The following is a 24,584-nucleotide window of genomic DNA, read 5'->3' on the forward strand; positions in this document are numbered from 1 at the left end:
GTCCTTGCCTTGATGCTGCAGTGTGAACATGGCTGTCAATGTGTCCTTGTATCTGATGCTGCAGTGTGAACACGACTGTCAAAGTGTCCTTGCCTTTGCTGATGCAGTGTGAACATGACTGTCAAAGTATCCTTGCCTTGATAATGCAGTTTGAACATGACTGTCATTGTGTCCTTGACTTTGCTGCTGCAGTGTGAACATGACTGTCATAGTGTTCTTGCCTTTGCTGCTGTACAAACATGACTGTCAAAGTGTCCTTGCCTTTGCTGCTGTATGAACATGACTGTCAGAGTGTCCTTGCCTCTGCTGCTGCAGTGTGAACATGACTGTCAATGTGTCCTTGCCTTTGCTGCTACAGTGTGAACATGATTGTCATTGTGTCCTTGCATTTGCTGCTGTAGTGTGAACATGACTGTCATAGTGTCCTTGTATCTGATGCTGCAGTGTGAACATGACTGTCATGTCCTTGCCTTGATGCTGCAGTGTGAACATGACTGTCAATGTGTCCTTGTATCTGATAGTCATAGTGTCCTTGCCTAAGCTGCTGCAGTGTGAACACGACTGTCAAAGTGTCCTTGCCTTTGCTGATGCAGTGTGAACATGACTGTCAAAGTGTCCTTGCCTTGATGCTGCAGTTTCAACATGACTGTCATTGTGTCCTTTACTTTGCTGCTGCAGTGTGAACATGACTGTCATAGTGTTCTTGCCTTTGCTGCTGTACAAACATGACTGTCAATGTGTCCTTGCCTCTGCTGCTGCAGTGTGAACATGACTGTCAAAGTGTCCTTGCCTTTGCTGCAACAGTGTGAACATGACTGTCAAAGTGTCCTTGCCTTTGCTGCAACAGCTTGAACATGACTGTCAATGTGTCCTTGCCTCTGCTGCTGAAGTGTGAACATGACTGTCAAAGTGTCCTTGCCTTTGCTGCAACAGCTTGAACATGACTGTCAATGTGTCCTTGCCTTTGCTGCAACAGTGTGAACATGATTGTCATTGTGTCCTTGCATTTGCTGCTGTAGTGTGAACATGACTGTCATAGTGTCCTTGTATCTGATGCTGCAGTGTGAACATGACTGTCAATGTGTCCTTGTATCTGATAGTCATAGTGTCCTTGCCTTAGCTGCTGCAGTGTGAACATGACTGTCAAAGTGTCCTTGCCTTTGATGCTGCAGTGTGAACATGACTGTCAATGTGTCCTTGCCTTGATGCTGCAGTGTGAACATGACTGTCAAAGTGTCCTTGCCTTTGATCATGCAGTGTGAACATGACTGTCATTGTGTCCTTGACTTTGCTGCTGCAGTGTGAACATGACTGTCATAGTGTTCTTGCCTTTGCTGCTGTACAAACATGATTGTCAATGTGTCCTTGCCTTTGCTGCTGCAGTGTTAACATGACTGTCAAAGTGTCCGTGCCTTTGCTGCTGCAGTGTGAACATGACTGTCAAAGTGTCCGTGCCTTTGCTGCTGCAGTGTGAACATGACTGTCAATGTGTCCTTGCCTCTGATTCTGCAGTGTGAACATAACTGTCAAAGTGTCCTTGCCTTTGCTGCTGCAGTGTGAACATGACTGTCAAAGTGTCCTTGCCTTTGCTGCTGTATGAACATGACTGTCATAGTGTCCTTGCCTTTGCTGCTGCAGTGTGAACATGACTGTCAATGTGTCCTTGCCTTTGCTGCTACAGTGTGAACATGATTGTCATTGTGTCCTTGCATTTGCTGCTGTAGTGTGAACATGACTGTCATAGTGTCCTTGCCTTTGCTGCTGCGGTGTGAACATGACGGTCATGTCCTTGCCTTGATGCTGCAGTGTGAACATGACTGTCAATGTGTCCTTGTATCTGATAGTCATAGTGTCCTTGCCTTAGCTGCTGCAGTGTGAACATGACTGTCATAGTGTTCTTGCCTTAGCTGCTGCAGTGTGAACATGACTGGGAAAGTGTCCTTGCCTTGATGCTGCAGTTTGAACATGACTGTAATTGTGTCCTTGACTTTGCTGCTGCAGTGTGAACATGACTGTCAATGTGTCCTTGTATCTGATGCTGCAGTGGGAACATGCCTGTCAATGTGTCCTTGCCTTTGCTGCTGCAGTGTGTACATGACAGTCATAGTGTCCTTGCCTTAGCTGCTGCAGTGTGAACATGGCTGTCATAGTGTCCTTGCCTCAGCTGCTGCAGTGTGAACATGACTGTCAATGTGTCCTTGCCTTTGATGCTGCAGTGTGAACATGACTGTCAAAGTGTCCTTGCCTTTGATGCTGCAGTGTGAACATGACTGTCAATGTGTCCTTGCCTTTGATGCTGCAGTGTGAACATGACTGTCAAAGTGTCCTTGCCTTTGATCATGCAGTGTGAACATGACTGTCAAAGTGTCCTTGTCTTTGCTGCTGTATGAACATGACTGTCAATGTGTCCTTGCCTTTGATGCTGCAGTGTGAACATGACTGTCAAAGTGTCCTTGCCTTTGATGCTGCAGTGTGAACATGACTGTCAATGTGTCCTTGCCTTTGATGCTGCAGTGTGAACATGACTGTCAATGTGTCCTTGCCTTTGATGCTGCAGTGTGAACATGACTGTCATTGTGTTCTTGCATTTGCTGCTGTAGTGTGAACAGAACTGTCAAAGTGTCCTTGCCTCTGATGTTGCAGTGTGAACATGACTGTCAAAGTGTCCATGCCTTTGCTGCTGTAGTGTGAACATGACTGTCATAGTGTCCTTGCCTTTGCTGCTACAGTTTGAACATGATTGCCATTGTGTCCTTGCCTTTGCTGCTGCAGTGTGAACATAACTGTCAAAGTGTCCTTGCCTCTGATGTTGCAGTGTGAACATGACTGTCAAAGTGTCCATGCCTTTGCTGCTGCAGTGTGAACATGACTGTCATGCCCTTGCCTTGATGCTGCAGTTTGAACATGATTGCCATTGTGTCCTTGCCTTTGCTGCTGCAGTGTGAACATAACTGTCAAAGTGTCCTTGCCTCTGATGTTGCAGTGTGAACATGACTGTCAAAGTGTCCATGCCTTTGCTGCTGCAGTGTGAACATGACTGTCATAGTGTTCTTGCCTTTGATGCTGCAGTGTGAACATGACTGTCAATGTGTCCTTGCCTTTGATGCTGCAGTGTGAACATGGCTGTCAATGTGTCCTTGCCTTTGATGCTGCAGTGTGAACATGACTGTCAATGTGTCCTTGCCTTTGATGCTGCAGTGTGAACATGACTGTCATAGTGTCCTTGCCTTAGCTGCTGCAGTGTGAACATGACTGTCAAATTGTCCATGCCTTTGCTGCTGCAGTGTGAACATGACTATCATGTCCTTGCCTTGCTGCTGCAGTGTGAACATGACTGTCAGTGTGTCCTTGTATCTGATGCTGCAGTGGGAACATGCCTGTCAAAGTGTCCTTGCCTTTGCTGCTGCAGTGTGGACATGACTGTCAAAGTGTCCTTGCCTTAGCTGCTGCAGTGTGAAATTGACTGTCAAAGTGTCCTTGCCTTGATGCTGCAGTGTGAACATAGCTGTCAATGTGTCTTTGTATCTGATGCTGCAGTGTGAACATGACTGTCATTGTGTCCTTGCCTTTGCTGCTGCAGTGTGAACATGACTGTCATAGTGTCCTTGCCTTAGCTGCTGCAGTGTGAACATGACTGTCCAAGTGTCCTTGCCTTGATGCTGCAGTGTTAACATGGCTGTCAATGTGTCCTTGTATCAGATGCTGCAGTGTTAACATGACTGTCAAAGTGTCCTTGCCTTTGATGATGCAGTGTGAACATGACTGTGAAAGTGTCCTTGTCTCTGATGCTGCTGTGTGAACATAACTGTCAAATTGTCCTTGCCTTAGCTGATGCAGTGTGAACATGACTGTCAAAGTGTCCTTGCCTTTGCTGCTGCAGTGTGAACATGACTGTCAAAGTGTCCTTGTCTTTGCTGCTGCAGTGTGAACATGACTGTCAAAGTGTCCTTGTCTTTGCTGCTGAGGTGATAACATGACTGTCAAAGCGTCCTTGCCTTTGCTGCTGCAGTGTAAACATGACTGTCAAAAGTGTCCTTGCCTTGATGCTGCAGTGTGAACATGACTATCAAAGTGTCCTTGCCTTTGATGCTGCTGTGTTAACATGACTGTCAATGTGTCCTTGCCTTTGCTGCTGCAGTGTGAACATGGCTGTCAATGTGTTCTTATCTTTGCTGATGAGGTGTGAACATGGCTTTCAAAGTGTCCTTGCCTTGATGCTGCAGTGTGAACAAGATTGTCAAAGTGTCCTTGCCTTTGATGCTGCAGTGTTAACATGACTGTCAAAGTGTCCTTGCCTTTGCTGCTGCAGTGTTAACATGACTGTCAAAGTGTCCTTGCCTTTGCTGCTGCAGTGTAAACATAATTGTCAAAGTGTATTGCCATAGTCTAAGTCATATACCCAGCTGGGCTTACTAAGCTTCTGGTTTCTCAAAAGCCCTGATTCACTAGTAGTATGTGACTTCAAAAAGTTGAGGAGTATAACAGTCACTATTAACCATTCAAGGCTTCTGAGTAACCAAGTGCCTGGTTATTCCAGTATGGTTTGAGGACCAGACTTGCAAACACGCAGACAATGCGAATGTCCGACGGACAGTCGGACATGTCCGGTATATTTCAATTTTGACCGACGAAACTTTTGTTTTGGTCGGTCACAATGTCCGTTGAAAAATTAAAGTCAGCACCGTTTAATTTTCGGAAAATTTACTTTCAGTTTCTAAATAAATGTTCAGAGTTATTTTTATATCATGATTATTCAGCGTGTTAATCCGTGTTTCACTATTTGTAAACCCCGTTTCGACATGTTTCCGTAAAAGCCGATAAAACGCGTAAGGTTCTGATTTCAGCTCGTACTCTAATACTTTTATTTTACGGAAATTACAAAATTCCGTATGTAGTGGTTCCCGGCAATCGTGTTTATTTAAATATGATGATTAATATACCTAGCTGACTTTCTTTCCGCTCTGTTAAACATTGCCAATAACAAGAACTCTACTTTCATTTTCGCATAAATGTTGTGCCTGAGTTTGACTTGTAGTACAATTCGTTACATTTTATAACCCTATTGTATTTTTAATTTAAAGATGAATTAAAAGAGTAAGATCTAGCTGTTTCATGGGTAGACGAACCAGATGAGTTTTTTTGGGAGGCAAGGCAAGAAAAAAATTATGACATTTATAAGATCTGAATATTGATTTTTTTACATTACGTTTGGCTTTTTTTGTAATTTATTATAGTACTGTAAGACAAATCTAACCAAAAAGATCTAAACCTTTTCAAATGGGGAATTACAAAACTTATTTAAAAAAAGAGGCTTAAAATCACGGTTTAGGCTGATGTTACTGAATACTGTTTGTAACATTGCGACAGGTAAAAATTTGGTGCGACAGGTAAACTTTCAGTGTTTACCTGTCGCAATGTCCTGTGAAGAAGGAAAAGTTTTCGCGTTGTCTGAACACGGGTTCAAATTTTTACAAACATCACACCACATTTTGACAGCAATATTGCCATCAGTCTTGTTCGTTTATTACTGAAGTTTGAGGTTTCCCATTGTTTGACATTCTGGTAGATGCAGTAGGATCAGACCAGGACATTTTGGTTTGCGAAGTATTGACGATGGATGTCCTCGCTTTTTTACGGGGCGTTGCTATCAGCCTTTTCACCTTCTGCAGGCTTTTTCGTGTGAAGAAACTGGTTACAGTCCAATCTCGCCATGTCGACATCTGATAATTATCTAGATTTTCCAGTTGTGTCAAACTTTTTCCCCAGTCACAAATTTATTCCTTCTTATTCTATATGATTTTTTCATTATGTTGAACTCCTATCTTAGTCCATGTGGTCGTATTTCATACATTTTCTGTGTTCTTTATGTCGAACTGTAGATGGAGTTGTAGGTGCGTTAAAATTCATGACGGTTTGCTGCATGACCCTAATTTACCGTGTGTGTCAAAATAAAAAACTGTCATAATTTGTGGATAATTGGTAAGTGTGAATATATATGAAACAAGACTGTTCAATTGCGGATGTAAACATCAGACACAAATTAGACTCATCAAATGTGTTGGGTTTGGTGCTATTTTTGTATTTTAGATGTGAAATTAGATGGATTCCTAATCAAATGGTGTAATGTGCCAATGGCGGGTCTTTCTGTAGGACGAGCAGCCTCGTTCTGGGATAGACCTCTACTAAATATAACTATGGAAAAATTGAACCAACTCGGGAACAAGTGAAATAATAAATAGCACCATATGTGGATTTTGACTCATTGTACATGGCCAGTTGTTGTAAAATTACAGGGACTTTTAATACAGGGATGATAACAGAGCCAAGTTGCCAATCCTGAAAATGTCTGCATGGGGTTCAGGGCCCCGATGGGTCCAGGGCAAAGCCCTTGTGGGGGGACAAGCGGGGCAAAGCCCCCCGAAGCTTTCCGTATTTCAGGGTTTCTAATACCCTTTTTTGCCTTAGAATAGTGTTCAAGAAGTACACCTTTCAGCTTGGTAGATATAATTATGTTCAACACGAGACATCCACAATCAGAACAATTATCAGGAATCTTAGCAGTGAAGTTTAACACCTTTGTCTTTAAACAAAGTTAAATTTACTTTTTTTTACCTGAAGTCACAGGCATTAGATATGTACCTGACATTTTGGTTCAGTTGTCCACTTCCCATAAAACTCAACTGGCTATGATCAAATGCCTGTGTATGAACAGTCTACACTGTGGGATGTTTGATTTATAATAATGAACAACATATCAATTATCATGCTTGCAAATTTATGTTTATTGTAAAAGTGTTATTTATTCCATTTTTATGTATCATATATAAGAGTATTTATTCCATTTTCTGCACATTTGATGAGAATATAATGTTATTAATTATTATATATATTATTCCAAGTAATACCCAAACGGGACTTAAATGCTTTGGCAGCGTAGCCGTTGTGGACATGGTGGACAATGACGTATTCTGGTCCCCAAGCCAAATGATTTCCCCTTATGGTGTTACAGGAGTCCAGTAGCACACAAGCTAGATTGTCCCACGGCAGTTCAAGTCTCTCAAACAGGCTTTCAAATTGTATGAAAATTGATTCAGAATCAGCACTTGTGATTTTTAAGGAGGCCAAATGTCTCAACACTATTTCTTTCTCTATAGCAGAAAAATAGCTGCAACAGTTTTCTCATTGTTTGTGTTTGTTGACTTGTCTAAGTTGAAACAAAACCGAGATTCACTTAACTCCTCCACATGTTCATCATTGAAATGGCTAGCCACTCCGTAAGTCATCTTGTATGATGCTGTACACCTTTGAAGTTTTAATTCGCTGAGAGCTTTTGTATCTTTGGCAAGTGTCTTAAGTAAGACTCACTACTGTGGTGCCAGGGAGCATGTTCAGCCATAAATCCAAGTATCATGGCCTCTGCATTGAATTGTCAGTAATAATTGGATGCACTGCTTGAGGTGTCAGGGCTTTTTCTATAGTACCCACGGGTCTGACTACCGGACCCGTTCCCAAAGCAAAATATAAGATATTTTTCCCAATCTTCAGAAAAAAATCCCAATCCAAAAAAAAAATTTTTTTTTTTTTTTTTTTTTTTAGAAATTCTTTTTACCTGTACTGGTTCATTTTCAACATCCTAATAAATTACATGATGTGAAGTTTTTTTGGTAATTGAACTCAGAAATCATTGATTTTCATCACATTCAGAGATATGAAATATTATCTGTCATGATTTATTGCAATAGATATTTACACCCCAAGGATTGATATTTCAGCCATTGTGGGTCCTTTATAAGGAAAATAAACTAATATTAAATCATTTCCTAATTCACAGGAGACTGGACAGCTTTTTCTTTTCACTGTAAAATTTCCCAATTTCCGCATTTTCACGACGCAAAATTTCCCAAAATGTCTAGGGTCTTTTTCCCAAAATGGGCAGAAAAAGCCCTGGGTGTCTGTTCATCCCTGACTTCTGGAACCATCAAAATACCTGGAAATACAAATTACAACTATATAATTTAAATCTCACTCGAACTGGGTCCTCAAGAAGTTTTGTTGAACTGTCTCAAATAGAAAATAAAATGACTGCTCCTAAGTAATATATATTACTACTACAAAATATTTATTCAATTTTTTTAAAATTTGAACCAACCCAATTTTCATTTGAACCTCCCATTATGGTCAACAGCCACTTCTTATTGAGAACAATGCTTCAAACAATATGCGAACAATAAAGAAATGGGTTGAAGCGTAAACTTCAATCTGCCAAATAAAACTTGTAAAATAAAAATCGATTATTATGACACAATCCGAATCGGGATGTCCGAAATAATGCTACATGCGCAAAATTTATTCTCAGTTTGATCACATTCTATTAACTTAAAAAGAAACGTTTCGGGAATTTCTCTTAAAAATAAATGGCAAATATACCCTTAAAATCGACGAATCCATGTTTTTAGAAGTTGGTGGTGGTCGTTTTTTTTTCAATTTTCCAATACTCGTTTATTCGTCTTCGTCGTCTGTCATATCCGACCATCCGGATACTATCTTCTAGTCCTATCGGTAATATCCGTAATCACCGGATGCTATCTTAACCAATCATATAGCTCGATTGCCAAGACTTGAATAGGTTCGTTAATTTCCGGCTTTACACTTCCAGAAAACTCACCTTTCGTACCCATATTGTTCGAACTGAGCTCGAATTGCTCCCTGTACCCCTCTCTCCTAGAAAAAACTCAACGGATTTACATTAATTTCTTAATTGATCCGTGAGGCCTTAAATCCGAAATTCCGGATTAATGCGGAATTTTATCATCCCTGTTAATAGTACCCGACGATATGTCCCTTAATGACATATGACGCATGTATAGTGTATTGTCGTCACATTCACACCTCTGGTGTTATGGGCAAATCGCTATAAAAACAAGACAAATTTTATACACAGCAACAGAGTGGTAGGCAAAATATTTATTATTCTATTAATTTAATAACAAAATCGAATATTCTAAATACATTCAAATACCAAACATTTGATTGAATATTCGTTTGCAACCCTAATAATTACGCAGAAAAAGGAAATGTGATGGCTTAAAGATCCTGCCTTACTTTGTGTGACATTTTCGAAAGTGATCAGTTTATTTTCCAACTTCATATTTTTTTAATTTGAAAACAAGAGTGACACTCACAAAATACGCCCATCAATAATTTCTTGGATTCTAAGACAACTTACTGTCACATTGGCCCTTTGAGAAGCAAGCTTTTCAAGAAGCAAATGATTTGGCACAATATGGCATTAACAGTAGAAAAAATTTATTTTAATTCGAGGGTTTCGAATTAGACAGTGGACAAAGCAAAAATGGCAAATTTTGACCAATTCAAGGGCCATAATCCTGAAGAGCCTGGCTGGTTATAGAACTTTGCCAAGAATATATACCAACGAACATTTATAGTAGCAAGTTTGGTGAAATTCGGATAAAAACTGTTCAAGTTTGAGTCGACAAAGCTAAAATGGCCAATTTTGATAAATTCAGGGGGCCATAACTCTGGAGTGCCTAAAGCGATTAGGCTGGTTATCGAACTTGGCCTAGATATTTCACCAACAAACACTTTCATGAAGTTTGGTGGAAATTGGATGAGAAATGTTCAAGTTAGAGAGCGGACAAAGCTAAAATGGACAATTTTGACAAATTCAGGGGGCCATAACTCTGGAGTGCCTAAAGCGATTTGGCTGGTTATTGAACTTGACCGAGATATTTCACCAACAAACACTTTCATGACGTTTGGTGGAAATTGGATGAGAAATGATCAAGTTAGAGAGCGGACAAAGCTAAAATGGCCAATTTTGACAAATTCAGGGGGCCATAACTCTGGAGTGCCTAAAGCGATTTGGCTGGTTATCGAACTTGACCTAGATATTTCACCAACAAACACTTTCATGAAGTTTGGTGGAAATTGGATGAGAAATGTTCAAGTTAGAGAGCGGACAAAACTAAAATGGACAATTTTGACAAATTCAGGGGGCCATAACTCTGGAGTGCCTAAAGCGATTTGGCTGGTTATTGAACTTGACCGAGATATTTCATCAACAAACACTTTCATGACGTTTGGTGGAAATTGGATGAGAAATGATCAAGTTAGAGACCGGACAAAGCTAAAATGGCCAATTTTGACAAATTCAGGGGGCCATAACACTGGAGTGCCTAAAGCGATTTGGCTGGTTATCGAACTTGACCTAGATATTTCACCAACAAACACTTTCATGAAGTTTGGTGGAAATTGGATGAGAAATGTTCAAGTTAGAGAGCGGACAACATTGTGGAGCCGCCCGCCCACCGCCCGCCGCCCGCCCGCCATGGGTGTTCCCATAATACGGCCATCGTAAGATGGGCGTATAAAAACAAACTTTCTCCGGTTGAACACTCTAGTGGCCATAACTTGATTTAAAGAACAGTGTAGTTATTGTGATACAACAATTTAATTGTTTTGTTCTTTAATAAAACAGACGTAGAAGTGTTGCAATAACATACAGAAGAAAAATGAAAAAATTAGCTTCTTGAGTATCGGGACCCAGATATTATACAACTATGGTTTCGGGATCTAAATATGAAAGCATATATACGTCAATCACAACCCTTATATGTAGCTCTGAAGTTGACAACCTATTTCAGCTTACTTGTTGAACTTTGCGTAACATTCTTTGCGTGCTTTGATGTCGGTCCCTTCCAGTTGTATCAGATCCATCTTGATAGCCTGAAATCAACCAGGTTTCTTGCTAAATAATGTTATACAACTTAGCAAGTTAGTCAATAATATCGAAATTAGAAGAGTGTTTCTTTTCACCATTTCGAGAATGGGGCCTGGGCCTTTCTGATGGGGGGGGGGGGGGGGGGGGGGGAAATGTGTAATTTTAACTTCAATCAGGAATTCCTATTTTGACTAAAAATGAACAAGAATACTCCAAAATAATAGACAGAAAAGATAAAAGAATGTGATAAAAAAAATATCTTTAAGAATAAAGCAACTTCCATTCCAAAAAGTTTGCATGTCCAATTATTTTATTAAACAAGAGGCCCATGATGGCCCTAAAACGCTCACCTAAGCAAAGGGCTACAACTCTGTGATACAGGATTAATAAAAATGTTGCAATTTAAACACATCTTTACTGATGACGATGCCTTGTTTTATATTTGTAGAGCACGCAATGAAGCTACCTGTAAAGTTTCATTGAATTTGGCCTGGCAGTTTCAGAGATTTTTTTAAAAGCAAAACAGGAAGTTGGCCAGATTGTTGTTGTTGATCAATCGCGACCCCTAGTTGTATTTTTGTAGAAGGTTACCCAAGAAGGCTTCCTGTAAAGATTCATTGAATTTGGACTGGTAGTTTTAGAGATGTTTTTGTAAAGCAAAACAGGAAGTTGGCCGTTTTGTTGTTGTTGTTGTTAATCAATCGTGACCCCTTATACTTTTTGTAGAGGGACACCCAAGGAAGCTTCCTTGAATTTTACTTAACTTGGCCAGGTAGTTTCAGAGGTGATGCTTTTAAAGCAATTGTTGACGGGACGGAGGGACGGACAGACGGACGGAAGGCGGACAAAGACCAATCACAATAGCTCACTTTGAGTGCTTCGTTTTTACATGTAAATTCACTAAACTATGTAAATACAGACACCATGAAAGTTTGTTAGTCTGATAAAAAAAAAATTCGCCATTTTTTAACAATCCCACACTGACTCTTAATAAAAATTGTGATTAGTCAATTTTGTGGCAATGTGTACTTCTCAAAACATACTGGTACTGATATTTTAGTAATTACATAGCATCCAAGAGATAAGATTGGAGTTTGGAAAATTTGGAAATGTCATTTAACCCATTTCATTCTGAGACCCAGTTAGATATGATACCTTGAATATCTGGGCATTTTTCAATAACTGATAAGCCATCTGACTTTATATGACCATTGTGTTGTATAAACACTAATACCTTCTTTATTATTGATACAAGACCCAATAAAGATTACATATTTGGAAAGGAAATAAAAATCTGCACATGTTTATGTAAGTTTTATAAGCAAATGATTTTAAATAAATTATTATTTGCAAGTTAACCAGGTGAGGCCACTACTTTTATATAAATTGGTTTACAAACCGGCGGGTCTAATTTTCCGAAAAGTACAAAAAAAAAAAAATGAATTTCACTTTTTTTTCAAAATTATTTTCCCGACCGTATTGATTTTGGTACAAAAGAAAGAAAAACGAACAGATAAGAGAACGAATGCAGTAGATCTCAACTGGTTTGTTGTTCCGTAGCCGTATTTGCCAAATTATAGTGATAGCATGTGAGCCAGTCAACTGTTATGGCAGCGCCGTTGGCAATGGCGGAATTGACGATAGCAGTCATTCTTTGTATGAAATAATTAATTAAAATATGCAGGAGTTGTTAAAATAACAATAGCAAATTACATTGGCAAATTTAACAGCCGACACAAACAATAACTGTGACGTGATTGTTGTTTTCCCTGCCAATTTAGGTCATGAAAATATTGTTGTTTATAGATGAAAAATAAAAGTGTCAGCGGCTGCCATCGAATAAGTAGACACAAATATCTGTAAATTATGTGTGAGAAAAACATTTTCTAACATTTTATGGTTAAATATCAAATAACAGTGCACTTAGTGTAAGTGGTGAAATCGAAAGTAAAATTTCTAAGTTGACACCGGTGGCCTAGTTTCACAAGTTTGGTCGGTTGTGTTTATGGATTTTAAATCACACAATGGTTTGGAAATACTTGTCATTGAGTCAATGTTAAGCTTGTGTTTATTCTAGATTACATGTTTATTCATGTTTGGGTTAATAGTAGAGTAAAAACAATGAAAGAGTTGAACACATAATTCAAGAACTTCGAGACATAATATCATGGATGAATCTAAACATGCTCAAACTTAACACTGATAAAACAGAAGTTATCATGTTCTCATCTCCTCATAACTCCAAACACATTGAAGATCTATCGGTAACCGTCGGTGACTCGAAAGTGAAACAGTCTGTTAATGTAAAAAATTTAGGTGCCATCTTTGATTCAAACATGAACATGGAAGATCACGTTAATTCAGTATGCAGATCATGTTATTTACATCTTAGACAAATCGGTAGAATTCAGAAATATCTGACAATTGATGCATCTAAACAACTTGTGACTTCATTGGTTATCTCGCGCCTAGATTGCTGCAATGCACTACTGTATGGAGTTTCTCAAACATTAGTCAACAAACTGCAGATCGTTAAAAATACAGCTGCCCGCATCATCACCAGAACCTTGCGGTACGATCATATCACAACTGTACTTAAAGAACTACATTGGCTTCCAGTGCAATAAAGAAATTCAGTTTAAAATTTAATGCATACCTACAAAGCTTTAAAGGAAAATCACCAGAATATTTGGAAGAAATGCTATGTGTTTACAAACCACGAAGAAATCTGCGATCTCAAAACAAAGCACTTACTTTAGTGATACCAAAAAGTAAAACTGTAACCTACGGCGACTGACGTTTTAAATATGCAGCTCCGAAACTGTGGAACGACCTACCATCCGGTGTGAGAGACTCAAGTTCATTGTGTTCTTTCAAACGTGCACTTAAAACACACTATTTCAAACAGGCATATGAGAAGCATTTTTACCAGGAATGATCTGTGACAGTGATTCCCGAAGACTGTGTGACCATTATGTGATTTTAAACATAATTTTACAACCTGTTTTAATTCTACCATGATCTTTTAGTACAGTTACATATCCTATGTAAACTGTTTTAGACTATTGATACAATATATAAATGCAATTTAGTGTCAGGCGTAAATTATATTAATATCATTTTTAATTTTTTTCAAAGTTTCGCTAGACTATTTTTTTATCGTATGATATTGATATTTATTGTTTTTAATTCAGACGACCAGTTAAATACCACATTTCATTTTATTGTGTTTCATATTTTTTAGTATGTTGTACATTTATTGTTCAAAAGCTGTCTAATATTTTAATGATACTGCTCGTAGTTAGCTATCAGATTATATCGTTGTAAAGCGCCTTTGAACGTGTATATGAAAAGGGCGCTATATAAGTTTGGTAAATAATAATAAATAATAATAACACATTTGTCAATGACATTTATTAATGTCAGGAGTTGTGTGCAAAACATTTAGATAAAACAACACGGAAAATTATTTTGAATAAGTCCATTTTAATTTGTAATGAACTTGATATTTCACTATAAATGAGATTTGTAGGAATACTCTTTAAAATGAAAAATAAACAATCATGAAGTATAGATGCCCTGTGAACGCATACACAAAATGGCGGAGTTGGGAGAAAATGAAAATATCCGATACATAATTATGGATTTCTCTGTTACTATCATTGGTACATAAAGTATTGTTTTGCTATGTGATTTTATGTACTTGTGTGGTAATTTGCTGCAAGATTTGAATTTGAAATGTATTTGGTGAACATCCCATATGGTAAATATCCCGGTCCGAAAATATCCGGACTTAGCATGGATTGGGTTACACACAACTAGGACCCCGCATGGTAAAGGTTATTAAAACTCAAATCTAGGTCTAGTTTGGTTTTTAGTTTTTCAGGAATTGTTTTCACAATATTAAAGCTCAAATGTCTTCATAAAATGTTACTTCCTTATTTACAAAATTGGAAATATTTCACTTTATTGACATTTTCCAATATTGAAATAACTGAAACAATGTTTAGAAAATGTAATGTATTGTCTTAATACAGTGCAATTTTTGTGTTTTTAATGCGTAAAATTCGCCTTCCTTTTTTTTCAATTTAATATTGGTCAGTTTTTAAGTGTTCTGCATTCACTTTTGCTTTAGCATACCCGTAAAGCTTAACAAATGTCTTGATAAGTAATATTCAATGCATCTTTGATAAAAAGTGTAGTTTATACATGTAAACATGTTTTACAGTCAATTTCATTGATGTTTTATATGCACAGTATGTAAGATTTAAACTGTGTGTTTTAATTAGAACTTTGAAACTTTGAGTGTATTAAAACATGCACTAATAGCTGTTTAAAAATTTAAAATGTCAAGTAAATGATATAAATGTTCAATGTTTTTATGTTGTTCTCTGATTTTCACCCTTTAAGAGAATGTTTTGTGACTTTTTTTTTTCTTTTTTTTTTCGACCACCCGGTGGACATTTTTTCCAAAAATTCTTGTAAACCAAAATATAAAAAAGGAGTGGCCTGATGATCGGGTGGATGTTCATCGCGATGTTGGTTGGCATAGCAGTTTGAATCCTCAACCAGTACCAAAAGTCTTGCCCCCATAACAGTTTTATTGATAAATGACAGTAGTGCAATAGCCTGGCTTTTTTGGGTCATATTGTTCTTTAGGACCACCATTCTTTGTATTCCCACTTGGAAACCTTGAGGTGATCCTCTTTGTCATTCAATCATTCTAGAACTCCTCAAGATCGTCATAAAAACTCCACCAAATAATGCAAATGTCATAGTTTGTGATTTCTATCAATGTTTTAATATGTCTTCTGTTTGTATCAAACAAATTCACATAAACTTTGTCATTATAACTATCCCAATATCACTATCGTCACTGAGGTCAAAAGTCCCATTCATTTAAACCAAAATTTGCATCAAAATCGCAATAAAAAGCTTAAATTTAACTGGATTTTTGAGTTTTAAAATTATTTCTTCATTAAAATTTTCTGCGCATCTATCTGCGCATAACATCCGGTCATACCAGAAAGCGTATAAACCGGAAACAACACAGTCAAAATGAAAGTTAAAAAAGTGAAAGTTCAGTTCGTCAAAAACTACACCTTTTGGTGTATCCCGCATGTAAAGGGCAACTACACCAAAAGGTGTATCCCGAATGCAATGGGTTAAAACCTGCCAATGCTTACCGCTCACATTAAGATTGTTTTTAGAGTTTCAAAATCATCCATCAATATATAGTGGTAACTTGGTTATGTTGTGCAAACAGAGGTAAACAATGTGTGATGTTCGACTTGTTAGGTATGCATTCCGATATCTATGCTCTACCAGGGTTTTTTTACCTTATATAAGAGGGGCTGTTTAACGGCCCCTTCCCCTCGAAAAATTAGCCTATTTTTTCCCCTAAAAAATGAAAATTCCCCTCCAAAAATTTCATTGCCGAAAATCGTCCGTCGTATTTTCGTCTGCCAGGGGAAGTAAGTCACACTGAACTTAATTGATTAAAATTATACACAGTGGTCTCCCTTGATGGTTTACGACGGCTATTTAGGTTTGGGTTTCCCAGCGAATACAATAACATTAGCTCGATACATGAACTCATTATTCGCATCTCCCTCTGGGGATGTTTTGAAGTTAATGATTTGCGAAGCAATGGAGGGGGAAAAAAAGAGAAAAAAAATCCAGACACAAAGAAGCGTAGTAATTTTGCAACATGAGCGTGTCTGGCCTTCTGTTAGTCCTATTACCATTTACGCAACCGTCCTTTTTGTATACGGGTGTAAACAAAATGAAACAAGCATGTGGTGATGGGGTGGGGGGGGGGGGGGGGGGGAGTCACCAGAAGACTAGAAATTTTGGTTAAAAATGGCTTAAAATCATTCCACATTCCTTGACCCTAAATGGGGGAGGACCCCCAGACCCCCCACCATGCCTACTTTTGGGATATTCCCTGCTTCTTAAATTAATTTCTACACCCCTGATTATGCCTCGATGTTGAATAATAGTGATAAAATTGTTAATATTTACCCGACAGTGATCTAAACCGGATTGAATTTGTCATTAGAGTCGTAATTTTCACATAAATATATTCTGGGTCACAAATACCCTTTTATACATACATGTGCACAACCTGTCAGATTTGTCCCAGATTTACAGATATCGGAATACTTGATAAACAATCGACACATGTGTTTTATGACATCTTACTATGTTTTTTGGCATGACATCAATAAATATGTGTTTGATAGTAGGCGATAATATTTTCGTAGAAATTTGAATTTATAACTGAGAAAATTTCAAAGTTAAGGCCGCGAGGATTCTCTGCGCAAGGACCATTCGCTACTTTTTACTGGGAGTGTGGACGTCACGATACTGACATAATAAAAAAAATCGTCAAAAGACTCGCTGACGGCTATTTAGGTAGACTAAAACTCCACCCTGCCCTTTTCAAATCCTGGCTGGAGCACTGATCATAAATTATTTGAAACCAATGTTTGATCATTTATTATAAGTAAACATAAACGGACAACATTTGATTGTCGCACATCGTTAAAAGGTATTGTTAACAAATTGTATTGAAATTATAAATGCACTTCACAAAACAAAACACATTTTCATATTTTATACACCTTCCTGATCGGCCATATGCTTTTGTATTATGTCCCATACCTAGTTCAAATAATTGTACGTTGACAGATTTTTTTACGATTTTTGATATGGCAAATCCTTCACGTACAAATTGCTTTATATGAAAAGTGGGTATTTATTCCCAACGGGATTCCGGGTTAAAGCATATTGCGTCTATAAAATATCATAAAAACAAAAAATATTACCAGATTAGGTTATTTTATATTAGCTCTGTACACAAAAAATAAATATCCAACGAATAATTATGAGTTTGACGGGTTTTCTTCATTTCATTCTGTCAAAACATAACGATATATACATGAAGGGCACCTGCAAGGCTTCAGGGCACAATTTTAAAACAATCGGAACACTTCGTCCATGGCCGAGTTGTAACGATTGTAGTAACGAGGTCTATCTCGAAGCTTGTCGGAGGTGGCTGCGTTATTATGATTGGGTTGTGTTGTTCCGCTTGGCATAATTGTTGTCTGTGTCAGTCAAATTTCGTTTTATGTGTGACCAAGGCAAGCCTTGTATTGATCTAGATCATCGAATAATCGATCACGGTAAACAAACGTGTGTGTTAGCTGGTGTTCGGGATTTGTGCCCTGTTCGGAAATGTACAGGTATTGGAAGAATCCCATATAACACAGGATACTGGACTTACCGAAATACGATCATTTACCGACGGCTATTTAAGACGGATAAAATTACCGAAATACGCATGAAAGTTACCGAAAGACGCCTTCTAATGCATTTATTTTTAAATAATCTTGTATATATAATGATTATACGCATTGTAGCCAAAAATTATAAAAAAATATTTAGAAATAATGACTTTATTGACAAAAGAATTTCCCTTTTTTAGTCAAATAGAGTTATCTCCCGTCGTCAACCGAAATACGATTTATGGATATGGTTAAACTGGAGTAAAAATGATAGAAAGTTACCGAAAGACGTCTGCTATTGTATTTATTTTTTAACCCTTTAGCACATAGACAAGTGGCCAGATTACACCTCCCAGTCTATAGCCATCTTACTGATAAGCAGTCCTTATCTGTATAGGTACTTTTCAGGATATTTGAAAATAAGCAAATGAATACAGCAGTATGACCTTAAAATCAATATTACTCCAAATAATTGTTTCCAAATCTTTTTTATGTGAATACATTTTTTATAGATAATTAAATTATCTAATGAATGGTGTCAATGATGAAATATTAAATTATTCTATTTCATCTGTGAATGCATTTCCAAGATGGAATTGTAACATTTCTTTGAAATGTCATGATTGCATTAAATCAAAGGGTAATAAAATGCTGGGATCGATCTAAATTTTATTACCCCTATCATAAAAAAGACCCATCTGGATTAAAAAGCCGACAATTGATGTTCTTGTGTATAGTACACAGAAATGTGGCAGGAATATCCGGTGTCATCCAGCTGAGAGATGCAGTCCAGAGTGTCTGTTTAACTTTATTACCCCCAAATAAAATTCTTTACAAAAAGAAAGCCGATAAATGTTTTCCAAGTAATGAATAAAAAGATCTTAATCATCAAACGCTTGCAAAAATGTTGTTTACTTGACCTGTTTTACGACCGGAACCATGCTGGCCATCGATTAGCTCAGCAGAAAATTTACTCATCATTTTCTCAGCTACTTATTGTCTCTATTGTTTGTAACACAAACTATTATCTTCAAATAATTATAATCTTTATTGATTTTAATGGTAAATTAAACTGACATAATATATTCAATGATTTAAGCATCAATGTTTTGGGGGAAATTCCATACTGTACAGTACTGCCATTCCTCGAGGTTTTATTATGTCACAGTGGGATCTCACACCTGTGATTGGCAGTATAAATAATAACCTTCAAGTTTTAGCAGACAACATTTTCGAGGGAAAATCATTACACAAAAGGTTAAGCTTCAGCTTTATAAACACCCGGGATATTGTTTACAAATAGAAAGATGCAAAATTGAAGTATTGAAATGACCCTATTGAAATATGCGGGAGATGCGTATACATCCAGTAGTGGATAGGGTCGGCCAGATGCGTTTACATCTGCTAATGAGCTATGTCGGCCTCGTATACATGCGCTAAAGGGTTAATAGTCATATATATTTGATGATTTTACACACTGTAGCCAAACATCATAAAATAATATGTAGAAATAATGAGTTTATTGACAAAAGAATTTCCTTTATTTAGCCAATAAGAGTATTCTCCCGTTCTCAACCGAAATATGGATATGTTTAAGGTGAAGTAAAAACATGACAAATATATACAGTTAACTAAATAATAAATTTTTATTTTATTTTTCATCATTTCTCTACATACATGACATATCAGGGCTCTCGCGAGGGGGCGACTTGGGCGAAGTGGTCGCCTAAAATTCCCAGACTTCGCCCATTTGTATCATCAAAGCGACATTGACTTCGCCGAAATTTTAGCACATTGTAAATCTGTCAATCAGCGAGTATTTGGCCACTGTCCCATTAGTCAAAACATCGCAATTAGCCATTCATAAAATTTGATAATCTCCTTATCCGATAATTGAACCGTATCATCCAATTACCAAAACATCGCCAGTAGGCAGAGCTATTGAAACCCAAAGTTAACCAATCAGAATGTTGAGAAGACCCTGATCAAATGATATAAGTTCGTTAAAATGAGATAGAAAAGGCGACATAATGATGAATAATCTTGTCAAGCATTAATGAAGTCAAAAAGTAATTGATATAATTATGTATTGAACAAACAAAGCAAGACAGTTTAAATATTGTTGCTTTTGAAGCAGCATCGGCAAAGTGGCGCTAAGAAAATCAATAACATGACGTATCAACAAATAATTGATTGGTTTTAGTAAAATGTTCATGATAAAAAATTGAATTGTAATCACAAAAATATTTTTTTTTGCTTTATGTAGAGTTTACTTACAGTATTTTTATCCTATTTATGATGTCAAAAAAATCGGCGAGATCGCCATTTTGTCAGAATAATTTTCCGAATAAATTTTTCAACCTCCCATTATGTATTGGTAAAGTTTTCATCAAGGACAGTGATTTAAATGTCATTTGGTTCTTAAATGTCAGCATATTGAAAATGATTTAGCTAGAGACAAGTAAATAACAGCATAGCTGAATGTGACATTCATACCCTATCCCAAACGTACCAAAATAAGATTCGTCCCCCTACTATATGGAGTTAATTTATAAGGTCATTTTGATTGTTACAAATCCTTAGCTGTCTTGGTGTTTGTTTCATTTTAGATGCTATTTGGAGATGAACTGTGACATTGACAAATACACTTTTGCTGAGCCAAAAATGATACATTATTTTATGAGCATTTTATTTAGTTAAAGCAATCAATTTGAATGTGAATATAAACTGAGGTGTGTGGTATGGCTTAGTTTTTGTATCAGGTGTTACGAAAAGTATCACTTCTCCCTAAAGTCTCCCCACTTCTCCCTAAATTGACTGAAGGGAGAAGTCACTTCTCCCAAAACTTTCAGCCTAGTGAGAGCCCTGCATATACATTTGAATAACATCGAACATGGAAGGCTGCATAAAACATAAGTCATAAACATAATAAAATTACATGAAGTATTGAACGCTGCAAATACAAAATAAAATGATTAACTTACAATATGTATTCTATTACTTTTAAGGGACGTGCTAGTGTTCAGGGGTCGTATGTTAGAGCTCTTTCCTTCCCAACTTTAAACAATCAAAATTAACATATACTGGGCAGTTGCCTTATTCCGGATTTGCCTAAATATTCGGAAATCGTTTAAAAAGCATTTCCGCGACCGTGATCAATATAGAATGATCACAGTCTAAGCAACTAACCTCCATAGCAACAGAAACAACATAAAAGTGCAGCTATTTGAGTATAGCCCCAAAATAAATACCTCTAAACTTTCGCTTTCCTAAATGTCAATATTAAGTCACGTGGGGGATGACGTCACACAGCGCGAGCTTTTATATTGCGGTTCGACAGGGTTATCTTTAAACACTAGACCTTCTATATGATGTCTATGACTTATCGTCAATCACGAAATACAATGCCAATTACATAAAAAGTAAATAAATTGACGATGTCATTGTTTTGTGTTGTGCAGCATTTGATATGAAAATGAAGCAAAAATGAAGCAGATTCGTACTTTCAAAATTATGCAAATTCGGACAAATTAATAGTTCTGATACGCCGAAAATACACATACAAATACTTCAGAGAAGTATAAAATTTATATACAGGTTAAACATTTCATACATGATGTTCATTTAAGTAGCATTTAAATATTTGTATTGACTTAATAATGTTTAGTTTGTTCTTAGAAAAAATCCGAATATTTAGGCACTGAATGCAGGTTTTTGGACGTCGTTTATGCCCTTATTTCGTACTGAATATTATATTATAATTAATTGTTTTTTCCTTTAATTCTTTTTCCATTTTAGTTGATATAGTACCCAACATTTCTCTATTAAAATTTCATGCACTAATGTTCAGTAATTATGACAATATTTTAAGAAAACTTCAAAATTGATCCGGAATTAGGCAACTGCCCAGTATGGTAAGAGTAGATCTGATCATCAAACTTATTTCTTGAAATGAAATATGATCCGTACAAGATCTGTATTGCTTACGTACTTTTTCCTTTCTTGTTTACTTTGCATTAGGACTAATCGCGGGAAATCACCGGAAGTGGTGGCAATGGTTTACCATTTACAAACAATATTTACCGTTCTATTGCGTACCAACGCAAAGGGACCATATACATCCTGTACAGTACAGTACTGTCGGTCATTTCGTACCGTACCGTTGGCCACGTTGTACTCTTTTGAACGATCAATAGTTAGTTTGTACCCTTGGAAGATTCAGTGAGCAAATGATATTTTGATGTGCTTAATGGATTTGCTAAAGGGGGTTGCATGCACGGGGACAGGAGCGAGAGCGAGAGAGGGTTCGCAACTGCATCATTTGAACCCACCACCCTACAAGGCGTCAAAGACAAACATATCGGGATCGGGGCACGTCTGCTAAAGGACGTTTGTGGCGCCCACAAACCCCTGTACGACACAATGTGACGGGCCAAGAACGCCGGGAAGGAGGTTAAAATAGAAGGGAAACCCCTCTTCACCAATGAAATCCCGTACACACACCCAGCCGGCGACCAGCTATATTTTCACATAATGATGTTGCAAGATACAAGATACAATAATCTTTATTTAAAGTCGGGTTTGTGGCAAAAAAAGCATTAGCTCAATGAGCTATTTGTCGACATGAATAACAACATACATAACATATTAAAACATAACAATGAGCTTGTGACCTGGAAATCAAAGCATGTATAGTTTAAAATAGGTACAGATATTGGAACAAGTATTTATAAAAGCTGTTTCTTACTATATTCATGCATATAATTACCAAAGTAAGATGGATTATATCAACTAGTTTTCCCGGCTGTACGGCTAGACCACACGCATTCGGTTCCGCTAGTTGACATACCATTGTAAAATAGTTAGATCAAAGGATTATCGTATACATAAGTCATTTAAGTAGAAAACTTGTAAGTAGCATTATTTACATGGGAATTACAGCATGGTACATTGATGTGTAGTTGGTAAAAATGTCATAATTAATATAACTTGATAGGAAACATCTTTTGAAAGTATTGCTAAGAGATCGAGGTAGTTCCCATATTTAAAAAGAATGAAAAAACTTCTGTAGGTAAAGTCTAGTTCTACCGCCCGGTTTCTATTTTAAGATTTATGAAAGGGTTGTATATGATCAAGTTATATCATACTTCAAAGTAAACAAGTTATTGTATAAATTTCAATCTGGGTTTAGAAGTGCCTACTCAACAGATACATGTCTAATTCATTTAACAGATTTCGTAAGGATGGAAATGGACAAAAGTCACGTATTAGGTATGATTCTGTTAGACCTCCAAAAGGCTTTCGATACAGTCGACCACTCCATCCTTCTTATGAAGCTTCGATCAGCAGGACTTGGTGATACCATTTTAAGATGGTTTGAATCCTACCTTTCAGATAGAAAGCAACTGGTTGATGTCTCCAGTACACATTCTACTCCTTCTACTATTACATGTGGAGTTCAACAGGGTTCCATACTAGGCCCTCTTTTATTTTTGATTTATATTAACGATATGTAAGCCGTGGTTAAAAACAAGCTCTTGTTATACGCTGATGATTCTGGCATACTTGTTTCAGGTAAATGTAAGTTTTCTGTGGAAACGTCATTGAAAGATGACCTGCATCTTGTCAGTCAATGGTTGGTTGATAATAAGTTGTCACTTCATTTAGGCAAAACTGAGTCAATTTTATTTGGGTCTAAACATAAAATAAGGTCAAACTCAACACTTGATATTACATGTAATGGTACCACTATTGAACCAACTTCTGCTGTTAAATATCTTGGCGCAACTATTGATCAGACTCTATCTTTTGATTCTATGGCTCGTTCTATATTAAAAAAGGCTAATGCAAGATTGAAATATCTATATCGAAAGAAAGGTTACCTTACAAAACATACCAAGAAACTCATTGTCATGGCCTCAATTCAATGCCATTTTGTTTATGCCTGTTCTATGTGGTATCATGGTCTGACCAAGATACTTAAAACCAAGCTCCAAACCACACAAAATAGACTTATGAGGTTTGTTTTGGATCTAGATGCAAGGTCTCACATTGGCCCAGAACACTTTAAATTACTCAACTGGTTACCTGTCAACAAACGTGTAGACCAGATTAGTTTGGGTCATGTCTTTAGAATAAAAAATGGCATAGCCCCGGACTACATGGGAGACAATTTTATCTCCCAAGATACTGTGCACACACACAGGACAAGTTTATGTCAGAAAGGGGATTATGCTGTTCCAGAGGTCAAAGGTTTTGGGTTAAAGTCCTTCTTCTTTTCTGGTATTTTCCAGACTAAGAAATTACCTATTTTTAAATTGCAAGTAAAGAATCTTTTTTTTTTAGATAATTTGGCATAATTAGTTATGCTATTAAAAGGTTTTGTTTGTTTTTTCATTTATTTATTCAAAGATTTTCAGTAAAGAAACTATTTTAACTTAACCTCGCATTTTATTAGTACTACATACAGTCATATTCATACTATATTGCGATAATTATAATTAACTTTCTCAACTTATAACTTTATGTTACTAAATTATGTAAAGTGACTGTGA

General features: G+C 37.0%; 1 protein-coding gene across 2 annotated transcripts in view; it reads right to left on the minus strand.

The window, feature by feature from the left end:
• The window catches only part of LOC128229427 (telomere-associated protein RIF1-like), a 238,016-nt gene extending 215,930 nt beyond the window's left edge, over positions 1-22,086 (minus strand). For both annotated transcript variants that reach the window (XM_052941345.1, XM_052941344.1), the window contains exons 1-2: positions 22,022-22,086; positions 10,670-10,746 (exon numbers count right to left, since the gene is read on the minus strand). In XM_052941345.1, coding sequence (XP_052797305.1) covers positions 10,670-10,737 — 68 coding nt within the window. In that variant the 5' untranslated portion in view covers positions 10,738-10,746; positions 22,022-22,086. The remainder of the gene's footprint in view (positions 1-10,669; positions 10,747-22,021) is intronic.
• Between the last annotated feature and the right edge of the window lie 2,498 nt (positions 22,087-24,584).

Source organism: Mya arenaria, chromosome 1 (genome assembly GCF_026914265.1).
Source record: "Mya arenaria isolate MELC-2E11 chromosome 1, ASM2691426v1".
Classification (NCBI taxonomy): Eukaryota; Metazoa; Mollusca; class Bivalvia; order Myida; family Myidae; genus Mya; species Mya arenaria.